General features: G+C 40.6%; 1 protein-coding gene across 4 annotated transcripts in view; it reads right to left on the reverse strand.

Annotated features, from left to right (window-relative positions):
• Positions 1 to 10,050: 10,050 nt before the first annotated feature.
• The window catches only part of SERHL2 (serine hydrolase like 2), a 99,361-nt gene continuing 94,999 nt past the window's right edge, over positions 10,051 to 14,412 (reverse strand). For all 4 annotated transcript variants that reach the window (XM_029590374.1, XM_029590376.1, XM_029590373.1 and 1 more), the window contains one exon: positions 10,051 to 10,932. In XM_029590374.1, the coding sequence (XP_029446234.1) occupies positions 10,919 to 10,932 (14 nt within the window). In that variant the 3' untranslated portion in view covers positions 10,051 to 10,918. The remainder of the gene's footprint in view (positions 10,933 to 14,412) is intronic.

Raw genomic sequence — 14,412 nt, forward strand, 5'->3', positions numbered from 1 at the left:
CGGGCGACTTTAACTGCATGGTCGACCCCCACCTTGGACAGGTCTTCTCTGTTGGTTGTGCCAACGCTGGGGAAGAATAAGGGGATCTCGTATTTATAAAATCCCCTACATCTCTTGGATTTGTGGCGGACCCTGCACCCAGAGGAGGCGGACTTCACACACAGACCAATCTCCGCCCTCCATGGGCGGAGATTGGTCTGCCTGAATTCTCAGATCATTCCATGATCTGAATGGAGGTGACCTGGGGGACAGGGACAGGCAAGCCTCGTAGATGGCGGTTTCCCTCTCATTTAGCCACAGATCCAGATTTCCAGGTTTATCTCTGAGATGTGTTTTTTGTTTTTCTTTTATTTTGTTTTATGCATTTCAGGTATTACAGACATCAATACATTTGTCTAGAGAAATATCGGGTATATATGGCAGAAATAATGTTACCATCCAGGAAAAAGAAAAGTTATTTAAAGCAATCTTTCTAAACCATTTACCCACTTTTACAATACAATTTTGGGGGAACCCTATACCGGTAGTTGAGCAAATACACCAACCATATAACAGTAACGAAAAATAAGAAAAACCGACGATTTCTGAGAGCCTTGAGATTACTCAGTTCCTTGGATCTGTTGATGAGAATCTAAATAGTTTTCCAGTTGAACAGGGTCAAAAAATACATATCTAACCCTCATAATACATTTACAGGGAAATCTAATTACTATCTGTGTCCCCAGTTGCTAAAGCTAGAAATCTTTTCCGTCTTTGCTGTGTCGTTTTGGATGCATCTGGTTATATCCAGATTTTTTTGTCCCAGATAGAGTGAGCTCCTCTTTTTTTTATTTTTATTTTTATCTTTATTCAATTTTCAAATAACAAACAAAGCATTCACTTTGCAATGCAACATGGTATTTCAAATCAGAAACAAAAAGCAACCAATTACTAATTAATGAAAATAACCTCCATAGCAATTTTTTTCCTTCTATATTTAATACCCATTAGACCACATTTCAGGTGGGGGGTGGATAAGCAAACAGAAAACTAAAGGAGATATATGGGAAATATAATATTTACAACAAGGCTCCCTTATACCTCTACATTATATCTTGATGAACTTCGCTAAATACTACCTATTTGTGGGATAGCTTTCTTGGATTCTACAAAAACTTCTAATTGTTCTAGTTGGAAAAAAATATAATTATCCCTGTTATATTTAATGACACATTTGCAAGGGAACCTTAAGAAAAAGGAAGCTGCCAAGGCCAGTGTTTCCTGGCACAATGCAAGGAAACCTTTCCTTTTCAATTGTGTTGACTTAGTTAAGTCAGGAAAGATCCTAATTTTTAACCCCATAAACAAAACATTAGCTTTCTTTTTTTTTTTTTTAATTTTTTATTTTAAACCTTTCATTTCTTTTTACAAAGAAACAATAGTAATTTGGTACATTCTAACAATCTTTAAAGTAAAATGATTCATTATTTTTACCAAATTTTAAATTCATAGGCAAAATACATCAAAGAAAAAAATAAACTTAATGTTAATTCACATTATCTTTTCCATGTACCTCAAATATAAGTAATATAAGCAATATGGGCTGACCAGAAATTTGAGCAAAATATTTGTAGAAATTTCTATTACATAATATAAGTGATGCCGGAATGATATATCGCTTTATCATTACTTTGAGCCAACAGTGGGGTTACTCTAGTGGTGGCTCTCAACAAATACCCTCAACTGGTCTGGTTCAAAAAATACATATCTTTCATTTTGATACAATAAGCAACATTTACAAGGATATCGAAGCTCATATTTTGCACCCAATTGTATCACAGCTGGTCTCATAGAGAGGAATTTCTTTCTCCGTGTCTGTGTTTCCTTTACTAAATCTGGATAAATCCATACCCTCTGACCTAGAAATAATACTTGCCGATTTCTAAAAAAATTGCTTCATAACATTGTTTCTATTTATCAAAAAGGCAAATGTTACCAGTAAAGGCTTCCTATTTGTAATATTTTCTTCCTCCAACGAGGATTCAAGAATCTTGGAAATATCTAGGGGTAATGAAGCCTGTGCTGGACCTTCTTGAGTAACAATATTATCTTGCTTAGGTGAGGGAGGGTGATAAATTTTTGTTATTACTGGGAGTGTAGCCTCAGGTATTTTTAACATTTGCATCGTGTATTTCTTAAATAAATCCAATGGTGATTATATAATTCACCAATGGAAAATTCAAAACACTCAGATTATGTATTCTCATTCCATTTTCTATATTTTCCAGTTTTTTCCAGTATATCATATCAGACTTCACTAAATTCTGTTGGACTTTTTCTACGGCAGATACTCTCTGGCTCATATCTTCTATTTTCAAATTAAAGGATGTAATTAAATTGGTATTTACCAATACTTGGTTTTTAATCTCTGAAACCGCTTGGGATACTAGTTGTAAAGAACTCTCAATTGATTTTAATTCAGTCCAAGGACCTTCAGGTGACGTATAGTCCATACAATTTTTTTCTCTTCCAGCTCCCAGAGAGTTAAGTGAGGCCTTCTCCACATTCCCACTGCTGCCAGCTCCTTGATTTTGTACTTGGCCTGATCTTATTTTAGACTCTGTGGGTCTTAATGTTTCTGGTGTGACATGATCGTTTTTCTCCTCCTTACTCAGGGGGCTCGTCACGCCCAGAATTAAAGGTTCCTTATTCTCCATTGAGAGCAATTGCCGTTGCGCCTGGTCCGGTGCTTCGATTATTTCATCCGGGAGTTCTCCTTCCCGCGCCGGTCTCTCGGAATAAGGCGGGGCTGGTCTGCTCGGTTCGCCGGGACTAAGGGTGATATCATGAGCCAGGGCACATGTGGAAAGCTACAGGCCCTCCTCTTCCTGGCACCGCAGTCAGTGTGGTAATTAATGGGCAGCATCAGCATGCAGGGCATGGAGAGCTGGCTTCCACATTTCACACTGCACTTCCTCCTTTGAGTCCTTACGGCCTCTGGTTGCCAGTGGCGCAGCCAGAAATTAATTTTTTGGGGGGCCCAAGGTTAATATGCGTGGGCAGTTGCCACACAAATCTAGGACTTACTATTTGTATTCTTATCGATAAATAATGCCTTAGAGTGCATCTGCCAATGGATTTCTAAGCAGTCTCATCATGAGTGATGCTTTAAAATATTTTAATTCTATTATTTCAAGCACTTACCAGCATTAAAAACACCTTATTACTCTGTATTAATTTATTTTATATTTATTGCAGTTTATAAGAAATCCAATCCAATCATGTAATAAAACATATCAATGTATTCTTTTATGAACCCTCTTTCCAAAAAGCAGAGAATGTCATAATTACAATAATCATAATCATCACAAGAACTTAAGATTTGCAACAGGTGCAGAACAGAACTAGGACAGGCAAAAAAAAAAAATTCAAATTTTAACGACACGTCAGTGATAGCAAAAAAAACTCCTTCCACTGCCAAACATTTTCAGGCTGATGCAGTATAAGTGCACGGAAAAAGGGTGTTTATGATTGAGCACCCACTCTCCTAACGCATGCTGATCGACCTCTCCGGGGTGCCTAATGCAATATGCAAATAGGCAGCCGTGGTAAAAAGGAGGCACTGGGGCAAACTGTGCGCCCCTAGTGCCTCCTCTGCAGCGGGCACCCAGGAGAGGTGGCTGTTAGCAGGTTAGGAGAACGGACATTCAATTTTATAAGCATGCATTTTCCTAACTTATGCACAGCCACAGGTTAGGAAAATGGACGCTCATTGAGTGTCCCTTTTTCTAACCTGACCGCTGGCACACTTTAAAAAACTTTTTTTTTTAAATGTTTTCCTTTTTCTGTTCCTCCAACTTAATATTGCCACAATATTAAGTTGAAGGAAGTATAGAAAAGTATTATTTTCTGCTTTTCTGTCAACTTTTTGGGCTCCTCAAACTTAACGCCTGCTTGGGGCAGGCATTAATTTTTTAGGTCAAAAATGTGTGCATTGGGCACAATTTTTTTTTTTTTTGCAACTGGGGAAATAGCTAATAGTCTCATCAATATGAATTTACAAGCGGTGAGTGCTATTAGCTGTGCACGTTTTGGACGCACTCACCCCCATTTTGCATTAAGGGTTATGGACTCTCTTCCAAAATGCGTGTCCAATTGCATGTTAAGCCATGTGCTGCAGCCAGTGCAAGGTATTGCATCGGCCTGTTTGCGAAGTAAGAAAAATCTCTACAAAAAACCCAGCAATGCCTAGAATTTTGCCCTATCATACCTTACCCACAGTAACTCTCAGGACTCAAACAGCAACAACCTTATCTACAAAAAAGCAGCAAAGGCAAGCATTACACCGAGAGAAATTGCACGCAGCCAAAATACTGCACTTCTGTTGTACATGCACAACACAGACAGAAGGGACCGACAAAACAGAAATGGAAAGCCTGAGAAACCAGACTGTAAACACTGGAATACTGAAGAAACAGCAAAATACAAATATAATTGCCTCCCAAAAGATAGCATATTTCAATCACTGAAAGTCAAAATATATATATTATTTTTTACCTTTGTTGTCTGATCTTATTTTTCTAATCAATTGGTCCCAGTCTGTCTGTTCCCCTTGTCCGTCTTTTCCTAATTCCTTTTTCAGGGTCTCTCTTGTTCTTTGTTTCTTTTCTTTCCTCATCTTCTTTCCTTTCTCCTTCATATATACACACATTCTCTCTCTCTCTCTCTCATATACATGCTTTCTCTCACACAGGCTCTCACTCTTGCATGTTCTCACGTACACATAGGCTCCCACTCCCACACACTCTCACTCAGGAACCCGCTCTCAATCTCACATGCAAGTTCGCACTTCCCCACATACACAAGCTTATGCTTTCACATGTAAGCCCCCATTCCCCCTCACAGACACACCCAAGCTCTTACTATTACATTCTGTCTTTCACACAGGTTCACATTCCCATACAAACGCACAGGCTCTCACATGCTCTCTCTTACTTGCAGTTCACATACAAATATACACATAGGGCCAGATTTTAAAAGGGTTACGTGCGTCGGGCCTATTTTAAAAAGGCCCGGTGACACGTGTAAAGCCCCGGGAAGCATGTAAGTACTGGGACTTGCAAAAAGGGGCGGGGGCGGGGTCAGGTTCCTGGCACAGCAGCCATATTGGCCACTGTGCTGGGCTTCGTGCGCCGGCAATCGGCACGCGCAACTTCTTCAGCCCCAGGGCTGAAGTAAATTGTGAAATAAAAAAAAAAGCAAAGGAAAAGGTAGGGGGGAAGGGCAGGAGAGGTGGGGGTAGGGAAATTCCCTCCCAGGCCACTTTGATATTGGAGCGGCCTGGGAGGTAATGGGGGAAGGCAGCGCAGCTTGGCGTGCACAATTGTGCACCCCCTTGCATGCGCCGACCCCCGATTTTATAATATGCGCTCCTGCTCTGTTTTTTTTAAATAAAACTGGATGTACATGTGCACGCTTCTTTTAAAATTTACCCCACAGGGTCTCACACAAGCAGGCTGCCAATCCCACCATGTCATCTAGTCTTTCACATGCAGGTTCCTACTTTCAGACACATATGCTCCCTCACACACACACACACACAGGGTCTCATTCCCACATGCTCTTGCTTTCAAACACACATACTCTCACTCTCTCTTACACAAGGCTCTCACACTCACATGCTCTCTCACACACAGAGCTTCTCCACTCCCACATGTTACATAGAAACTTAGAAATGACGACAGAAGAAGACCAAACGGCCCATCCAGTCTGCCCAGCAAGCTATGCACTTTTTTTTTTTCCCTCTTACTTGTTACAGTTGGCTCTTAGTACCTTTTAGTTTTATTTCCCTTCCACCCCCACCATTAATGTAGAGAGCAGTGTTGGAACTGCATCTAATTGAATATGTAGCTTAGTTAGGGGTAGTAACCGCCTCAGTAAGCAAGCTACACCCATGCTTTTGTTTACTCGACTAGGTAATTTAGTCCTTGTTGGTTGTTCTCTATATATATAGATACTTTTTTCTACATTGCCCCTGCCATTGAAGCAGAGAGCTATCCTGGCTATGCGTTGAAAGTGAAGTATCAGACTTTCTCCCCTGCCATTGAAGCAGAGAGCTATGTTGGCTATGCGTTGAAAGCGAAGTAACAGACTTTCTCTTATATACACATATACACCCCCCCCAGGCAGGCTCCCATTTACACTTCTCCCTCCAGGCAGCCTCCCATTTATACCCCCAACCCACCCCATGGCAGGCTCTCATTCATGCACACACACCAGGCAGGTCCCATTCACTCACAAACAAGAAGTCTCCACATTGGGAGCAGAAGGGGAAGCTCATTCTGCTGCTCCTCATGAGCCAGTCTCTGCGCTATACAAAACTCTTGCGACTAGCACTTCCTCTATGCTGATCTCGTGCATCGCAAGATCAGCATAGAGCATGTGCTAGCTGCAAGAGTTCTGATCTGAAAAGCCGGCACAATCATGAAGCAGTCAAATGCACTTTCTTCCTGGCCGTCGGTGAGATGGGGTCCACTGGTGGCCTCTTGCGCCTCTTCATTCTTCGACCACCGGAGGGATGGGGTCCACCGGCAGTCTCTTGGGCCTCTTCCCAGACACCGGTGGGGTGGGAGCCGCTAGCAGTCTTGCAGGCCTTTTCTCTTTGGTAACCTGTGGGACAGGGTCCACTGCCGCCTCCTCTCTTTGGCTGCCGCTCCGCTGGCAGTGCACACCTGGCAGCACCGGGCCTGTTCACAGGGGCCCTACGACAAGGTTCTTCAGGCCGCTTGTCATAAACGGGCCCACCGGTGGCTACACCACTGGTCTGTGTGTGTCTGTGATAGAGCAGGTCTATGTGTGCATGTTCGTGTCTGTTTTTGTGAGAGAGCATATTCTGTAATTGAGCATGTATGTGTATATGCGAGAGAGAGAAGAAAGATTGAGAGCATCAACCCCTCTCCTCTCCCCTGCTAATCCACGACAATCTCAGGGCATCTGGAAATCAAAAGATCCCAGATATAGACACAGCAGGGGATTTTTTAAAATCCTTTTTAAGCATTGGGTAATGTTTGTGTTTGCTGTTTTGAAATATTTTATTGGTCTTTGGAAAATGTATTCTAGTTTTAAATTAGTGGATGTTATTCTTTTTGTCAAGTGTTTTGAAATGTTCTTTTTATTAGTATGATTTTACTTCTCTTGATTTATATTTCTCAAGAACATATACACACTCAATTTCAGAATGTTTACCACAAGTTGTTAGCGGCTAAGACAGAGCACCGTAGACGAGATGATAACCAATTACTACATTTTCTTGACCTGGCTAAACAAGGCTATTTTGAAGGGGGTGATAAATAGAGGCACTTTCTAGCCTGGCAATTGAAAAATCTAGTTGCTCAGGGCATCAACTATAAAAGTTAAAGATTCGAAGAGAAAGATGTTTACTGAGGCTACTGAAATTAGGAATTATTTTACTGAATTTTATTCCACTCTTTATCGTAAAGATATTTTTATAGTAGATTCTGATATGAGTTACCTGCAGACTGTGATGCTGCCTACTCTCTCTCCTGTTCAAAAGCAGTTTTTAGATGAGCCCATCACAATTGCTGAAGTACTGCAAGTGATTAAGTCACTTAAGCCTGGTAAAGCCCCCAGGTTGGATGGATTTTATATTGCTTACTATCGAAAATTCTCTCACATACTAGCCAAACCACTTACTATTTTATTTAACCATGTACGGCAGGGTGGTTCCTTTTCTGAATACTCTAATGTTGCAGGGATATCAGTCATAGCCAAGCCAGGTAGAGACCCATCTTTATTTGGATTGTATAGACCTATTTCCTTAATAAATTTGGACTTGAAGATCCTGGCCAGAGTCCTTGCCTTGTGTTTAAATAGATTTATGCCCTCCCTGGTCCATTCTGACCAGGTAGGCTTCATACCACCACACATCGCCTCAGATAATGTGTGAAAATTATAGATCTTATATGATTGGCTGATTAAAAAGTATATTCCCTCTGTATTATTATCCATCGATGAAGAGAAGGCCTTCGACTTTGTGCATTGGCCATTTTTGTTTCAAACATTGCAGCAGATGGGGTTTGGTCCCCATTTTCTTCAATGGTTGCAGAAATTTTATGACTCTCCTAGGGCCAGGGTAAAGGTCAATGGTTGTTATGGACAGGATTTTTCCATCGGTAGAGGAACTAGGCAGGGATGCCCCCTTTCTCCATTATTGTTTGCTTTTTTAGAACCTTTTGCAATAAGAATGTGCGCTACTTCTTCTATATATGCAGTGTGTTTGGGGACCTCTCATTTTAAGCTATCTTTATTTGCCACCGATATCATGTTTACCCTAACAGAACAGAGTTCTTCCTTAATGGGTGTAGAATCAGAATTAAAGCTCTTTAGTAAGGTATCTGGTTTTAAAGTACATTTTGAGAAATCAGGACCACTTAATATAAATCTACCGGCCTCCGAAGTTTCCCTGATTAAGAAACGCTTTCCTTTCCGTTGGGCCAAATAATCTCTTAGATACTTGGGGATATATATTGGTTCCTACACGTCTGAGTTATTTTTTCTTAACTGTATACCCTTATTGAGGTCTATAAAGAGATTTAGATAAATGTGGGAGAGGTACTTTTTCCTGGCTTGGGTGTATCGCTATTGTGAAAATGAGTAATCTCCCTGTTTTTATACCTTTTCTCCTCACTCCCTATTTTTCTCTTCTGCTCTACTACTCATCTGGCAGAAGAAAGTTTTTGCATTCATTTGGAGGTGCCATCCCCCAAGAGTAACACATCGAATCCTTTTTCAGCCAAAGATCAATGGTGGTTTTGGAGTGCCCAGTCTCATGTGGTACTTCGCAGCCTCCCAATTTAGAGCACTTTTAGACCTTGGATGTCAAGTTATCACCCATTGTTTCGGTGAAACATAACAGACGATCATTGAGGAAATGCCTTTGAGTACATTTCCCTGGCAACCAAGAATGTCCTGGCTCCCCCTACAGTGCCTACCTTAAAGGTGTGGAGTCAATGGAGAGCAAAACTGGTGCGAGAATATTCATATTTTTACCAATCTTCTCTCTTTTATAATCTGACATTTCCAGTGGGGTAGCAAACCATTTTGTTTAAATCTTGGAAGGAGGCCGGACTCTCAACCTTTGGGCACCTGTTTAGACAGGGTAGTCTTGTATCGAAAGATGCTCTGCAACAAACTTATCCTATACAGCACATACTTTTTTTTGGCTTTTATAGACTCCATGAGGAAATTAAATGCCCTGCAAGGTAGATCTTTGTTTGAAACTTATTATTCTCATTCTGATTCAATAAGGGATGCAATTTCAAAAATTTATAGCTTACTTAATGATCGGGGCCAACAGTCCTTCTCACATATTGTCAAATGGGAGGAAAATCTAGGTTGGACCCTCGGCTCTAAAGTCTGGGATTATGTCTATGCAACTGCCAATAAATGCTCAATCTCAGCACAATTGCAAGAAAATTGCTATAAAATGCTGTTTCAATGCCACCTTACTCCAGATAATCTACACAGAATTTACCTGAGGCAGTCTCACTTGTGTTGGATTACCTAGGGCCTTTTTCCACATGTGGTGGCAATGTGATAGAATTGCCCCCTTTTGGCAAGCAGTGTTTGATTGGATGGGCAGGGTCCCGGGTATTATCTGCTCCCCTTCAGCTGAATCTGCATTACTCAACCTACCTATCCTGGGACTGAATAGGCATCAACAGAAGTTCGGTATTTATCACAGCCAGGAGTGTTATTGCTATTAATTGAAAAACTGGAAAGGTACCTTCTTTTTCAAGTGTTCTGGAAAAATTGCAATGGCCACTATCATCTAGCATCCCTAACTGCTGCCAAGAATTAATTGTATGCCTTCTTTCCATTCTGTGTGGAATTCCTTTCTAAATTTTTATTCCTGAGGGGTGTTTGTGGACTCTCAACCTTTGATGTAAAAGTATCATGGCTCTCAGTTTTTGACGTGAAGTATGTTTACCTGGGGACATATTTACCACCTTCTGTATACTGGGAATATGCTTGTCAAATATTAACCACAGAGACGTTATTCCTTTTCTTTATTATGTTATGTCATGCTTTAGTATATATCCAAGCTGTATTGATGTGACATTGTAGGTGAGAATCTGGGGGGGGGGGGGGGAGAATGGGGAGCAGTGCTGTATTTCAAGGTTCTTAATGGTGGTTTAGGGTTTTTGCACTGTATTTTCTACTTCATAAAATTCAAATTATAAAAGAAAACAAAAAAAGGGAACTACCAAGCAAGAGATTGCGAGACCCTGCACTAGGCACTCAAAAACAAACACAAAAAATCATAACAAAAAACTTCAGAAAAAGGCTTGAACTACACCCTACCGGCTCAGTTGAAAAAGTGTCTCAAAGGACCCCGAATGGACATATGGCATAACAGCTTGCTGTGGGCAGGCCTCGTAAGGCTCAAATATTTAGGAACTTTGGACATAGTATTTCTAAGCTGGCTCCATCGGATGATGTTACCCATGTGTGAGGACTATAATCCTGCTTATGAGAATTTTCTATATATATTTAATATATAAAATATTCATCACATTAAATGGCATATCTAACTTTTTGGGTGGGTTGTGAAATTGGATCTGAAATTTCCTTCCCAAAATATGATTCTTTTTATTTTCATTTGATAAATAACTGGAGGCCATCTGCCACACAGATCCCGTTGTTGCAGAAGTATTTCTCCAGAGAAGGCCTAGGGCATCTTGTTCTTGTCATTCTCTGGCACCTAATCTTCAACATAGCCCCAGCTCAGACTGTCCAAGTGCTGATATTGTGCTACAGCCTGGCTTTGATTTGCTGGTCTCTCTGTAGGAAATGGCTGATGAATCCAGACACTCTCTCTGGGTTGTCCAAGTGCACAGAGTGGTGCCCATCCACCACTTCAACCTGGAAACGCTATATAAAGAAACATACAGAGATAGAGGAGTAAGAAGGTCATAATTAAAATTAGCTCATAATTAAGGTCTACACTAACTGCTTGATTGCCAGTGACTTGGCTTATGAATCACTTGCTGAAACTCAGGTCCCCAGAAGCAGCTATAGCTAATCTCCATTCCCAGAAAGTCTTAAAGCAAGATGGGCTATTACAAGTAGCCCATGCCATTTTTATTTAAGTGGTGTAGATTGACCCTGGTGATTTGAGCCTTGAAGAGGGGCTGCTAATTCGTGTGTGTTTTCAAACTCTTCAAAAGATATTTACAGTGGGTGCAGTGGCTCTACGGCAATACTGGGCACTGCCAGATGGAGGACCTCAGTTCAATTCCAGGGACAGCTCTTCCTCACCTCAGGTCAAATGGGATTGCAGCCCTGGGAGGAGAAAATGGCTATTAACCAATTTTACTTAAGGAATAGCCACTGCTGTTAATTGCATCAGTAGCATGGGATCTTCTTAGTGTTTGGGTAATTGCCAGGTTCTTGTGGCCTGGTTTGGCCTCTGTTGGAAACAGGATGCTGGGCTTGATGGACCCTTGGTCTGACCCAGCATGGCACTTTCTTATGTTCTTATCAAACAACAGTGACATCTAATGGCTGGATTTAGGACTGATAATTACAGGTTCTAGAAGGTACACTGGTGGCATGGCCATTACCTGGAGACTGCCACTAAAATGACTGGGATAAGTGAGTTAGGGGCGAGAATCACAGGTATTTGTGAATAAAGGCTCATGTTGCACTGGAAAAGGTACAGAGAAGGGCGACCAAAATGATGGAGATGGAACAGCTCCCCTATGAGGAAAGGCCAAAGAGGTTAGGCCTGTTCAGCTTGGAGAAGAGATGGCTGAGGGGGGATATGACAGAGGTCTAGAACGGATAGATGTAAATAGTTTATTTACACTTTCGGATAATAGAAGGACTAGGGGAGCACTCCATGAAGTTAAGAAGTAGCATATTTAAGACTAATGTGAGAGAGATTTTTTCACTCAGTGCACAATTAAGCTCTGGAATTTGTTGCCAGAGGATATGGTTAGTGCAGTTAGTGTTGCTGGGTTCAAAAAAGGTTTGGAATCATTCTTGGAGGAGAAGTCCATTAATGGCTATTAATCAAGTTTTCTTAGGGAATAGCCACTGCTATTAATTGCATCAGTAGCATGGGATCTTCTTAGTATTTGGGTAATTGCCAGGATCTTGTGGCCTGGTTTGGCCTCTGTTGGAAACAGGATGCTGGGCTTGATGGACACTTGGTCTGACACAGCATGGCAATTTCTTATGTTCTTAATACAGATGTTTTTATACTACTACTACTACTAAGCCATTTGAAGAGTTCTCATTCAGTATGGTAAAGATTATACTGTAGGAGCACATCCTGCAATATATTATCCCAATGCAGAGCTGCCTTTATAAATGGGGAGTAAAAGTTAGAGGCAGCTGTCACTCATGTATGTGACTGTTCTTTTCTACATACCATGTTTTTCCAACATGTCTTAATAACTAATATACATCTATAAAAAGGAAAGATGAGCAGGATTTCCTATCATATAGGGCATATAGCAGTGGAGGAGTAGCCGAGTGGTTAGAGCAGTGGGCTACGAGGCAGGAGACCAGGGGTCGAGGCCCGCTGTTGCTCCTTTTGACCTTGGAAAAGTCACTTTACCCTCCATTGCCTCAGGTACAAACTTAGATTGTGAGCCCACTGGGGATAGGGAAATACCTACAGTACCTGAATGTAATCCACATTGAAGCGTTGAAAAAAAAAAAGTATGAAAAGCGGAATAAAAATATAAATAAATAAAAGTTTTCCCCTTGATATACATTCCATAATCTCTAAAGTACTGCATCCAAGATCAGTGAAAGCCTCTGGTTCCAATTAGTAGCTAGTTCACATTAAGTAACAACAAGACACTGGATGCAAGTCCATCAAATATATAGCATTATGCCTTCACCCCCAAATTGATGCCAACAAGTTGTTTCATAACCTAGATAGATTTTCCCCAATTTATGTAACGTAAGATACCATCAGAAGTAGATCTTAAGACTATTTTCCATTAAGATGGCAGAAATAGAAGTTTTATCCATCCTAGTTACTATTTGTCAATTGTTCAATTACATTCCCCTTTCCCAGGCTAGCAAATGCTTGGGTCTATTTACTAGAGGTGCAGCCAGGATTTTATATAAATTAGATAAAAGGCTTCATGACCTGGAGTAACATTTGGATATGACTTCAAACTGAGTCATTTTTCTTTGGAAATCAGGATTCCCTTCTGAAGAATGAAACACTTAATTTGTATAAATACACAGAAATCCTCAGAAGGAATCTTAAAACAATCCTGCAATTTACCAAAGGAATATATGCCATCTTTATAAAAAATTTGTCCTAATCTTTGTGACCTCAGAGCTTCCTATTTCTTTAATATCCTAGAATCCAATCCTGGTAAGAAATCTGGGCTATATCACATGGGAGAAAATTTAGAGTAACCTATCCTAAATGATTATTATACAAGATATCTCATATTTTAATACTAAACCCAGTAATGGATTAGAGGAATATCGTGGTAATCTAGACCTTTTTGAAGCCTCATTTAGAGGATAAGACAAACCACTGTGCGGCCACAAATATGCGTGTATATGGCCATGCAGAGATTTACTATAGTATTTTGTAACCTGCGTGTATCAGGCACCCACAGATTATAAAATACTCGTATGTCTATCCCCCCCCCCCCCCCACACTCGGGTGGAAAGCACATACTTTTCCTATTTTATAAACATGCTTGCGTAAAACCCTGATTTAAACACGGAAGTTGGTATATTTTTAAAACATGCGTGCGTAATTTAAATAGGAAAATGAGTTCTTACCTGTTAATTTTCGTTCCTGTAGTACCACAGATCAGTTCAGACCGTGGGTTGAGCCTCCTGTCCAGCAGATGGAGACACACCAAAACTGAAAGGGTATCCTATATTTATTTATTTATTTATTTAACGGTTTTATATACCGACATTCATCAATGATATCACATCGGTTCACAGCGAAACAAGAAACTAGTGCCTGTGGCGGCGCTTTACATCGAACAAGTTTAACATAATACAATTAGAACATATTGAAACATAATAATTAGAGAGTAAGGAAAGGTAGGGGAAATAAAGCATTAATCTAAAATTAAAATAACATGAATACAAGAGGGTAAAAAGAGAAAAAAGGAGGAAAAGTGACAGAAGAATGAAATTAGATTAATAAATTAGTGTAGGCAAAGATTGCAGGTATATACAAAATGTACAATTATAGGGAATAACATGAAATATCAAATGTGAAGGGAAGGGGTGAGGAGAGGGGGGGAGAAGAAGGGGTAGGGAGGGGGTAGGGTAACACAGAAGGGAGTGAGAGGAGGAATGATGTATGCTTAGGGAGAGCCTACCCTGCAGCCCTTCAGTATAACCATTGTCAAA

The sequence above is a fragment of the Rhinatrema bivittatum genome, chromosome 2 (assembly GCF_901001135.1).
Source record: "Rhinatrema bivittatum chromosome 2, aRhiBiv1.1, whole genome shotgun sequence".
Taxonomy (NCBI): domain Eukaryota; kingdom Metazoa; phylum Chordata; class Amphibia; order Gymnophiona; family Rhinatrematidae; genus Rhinatrema; species Rhinatrema bivittatum.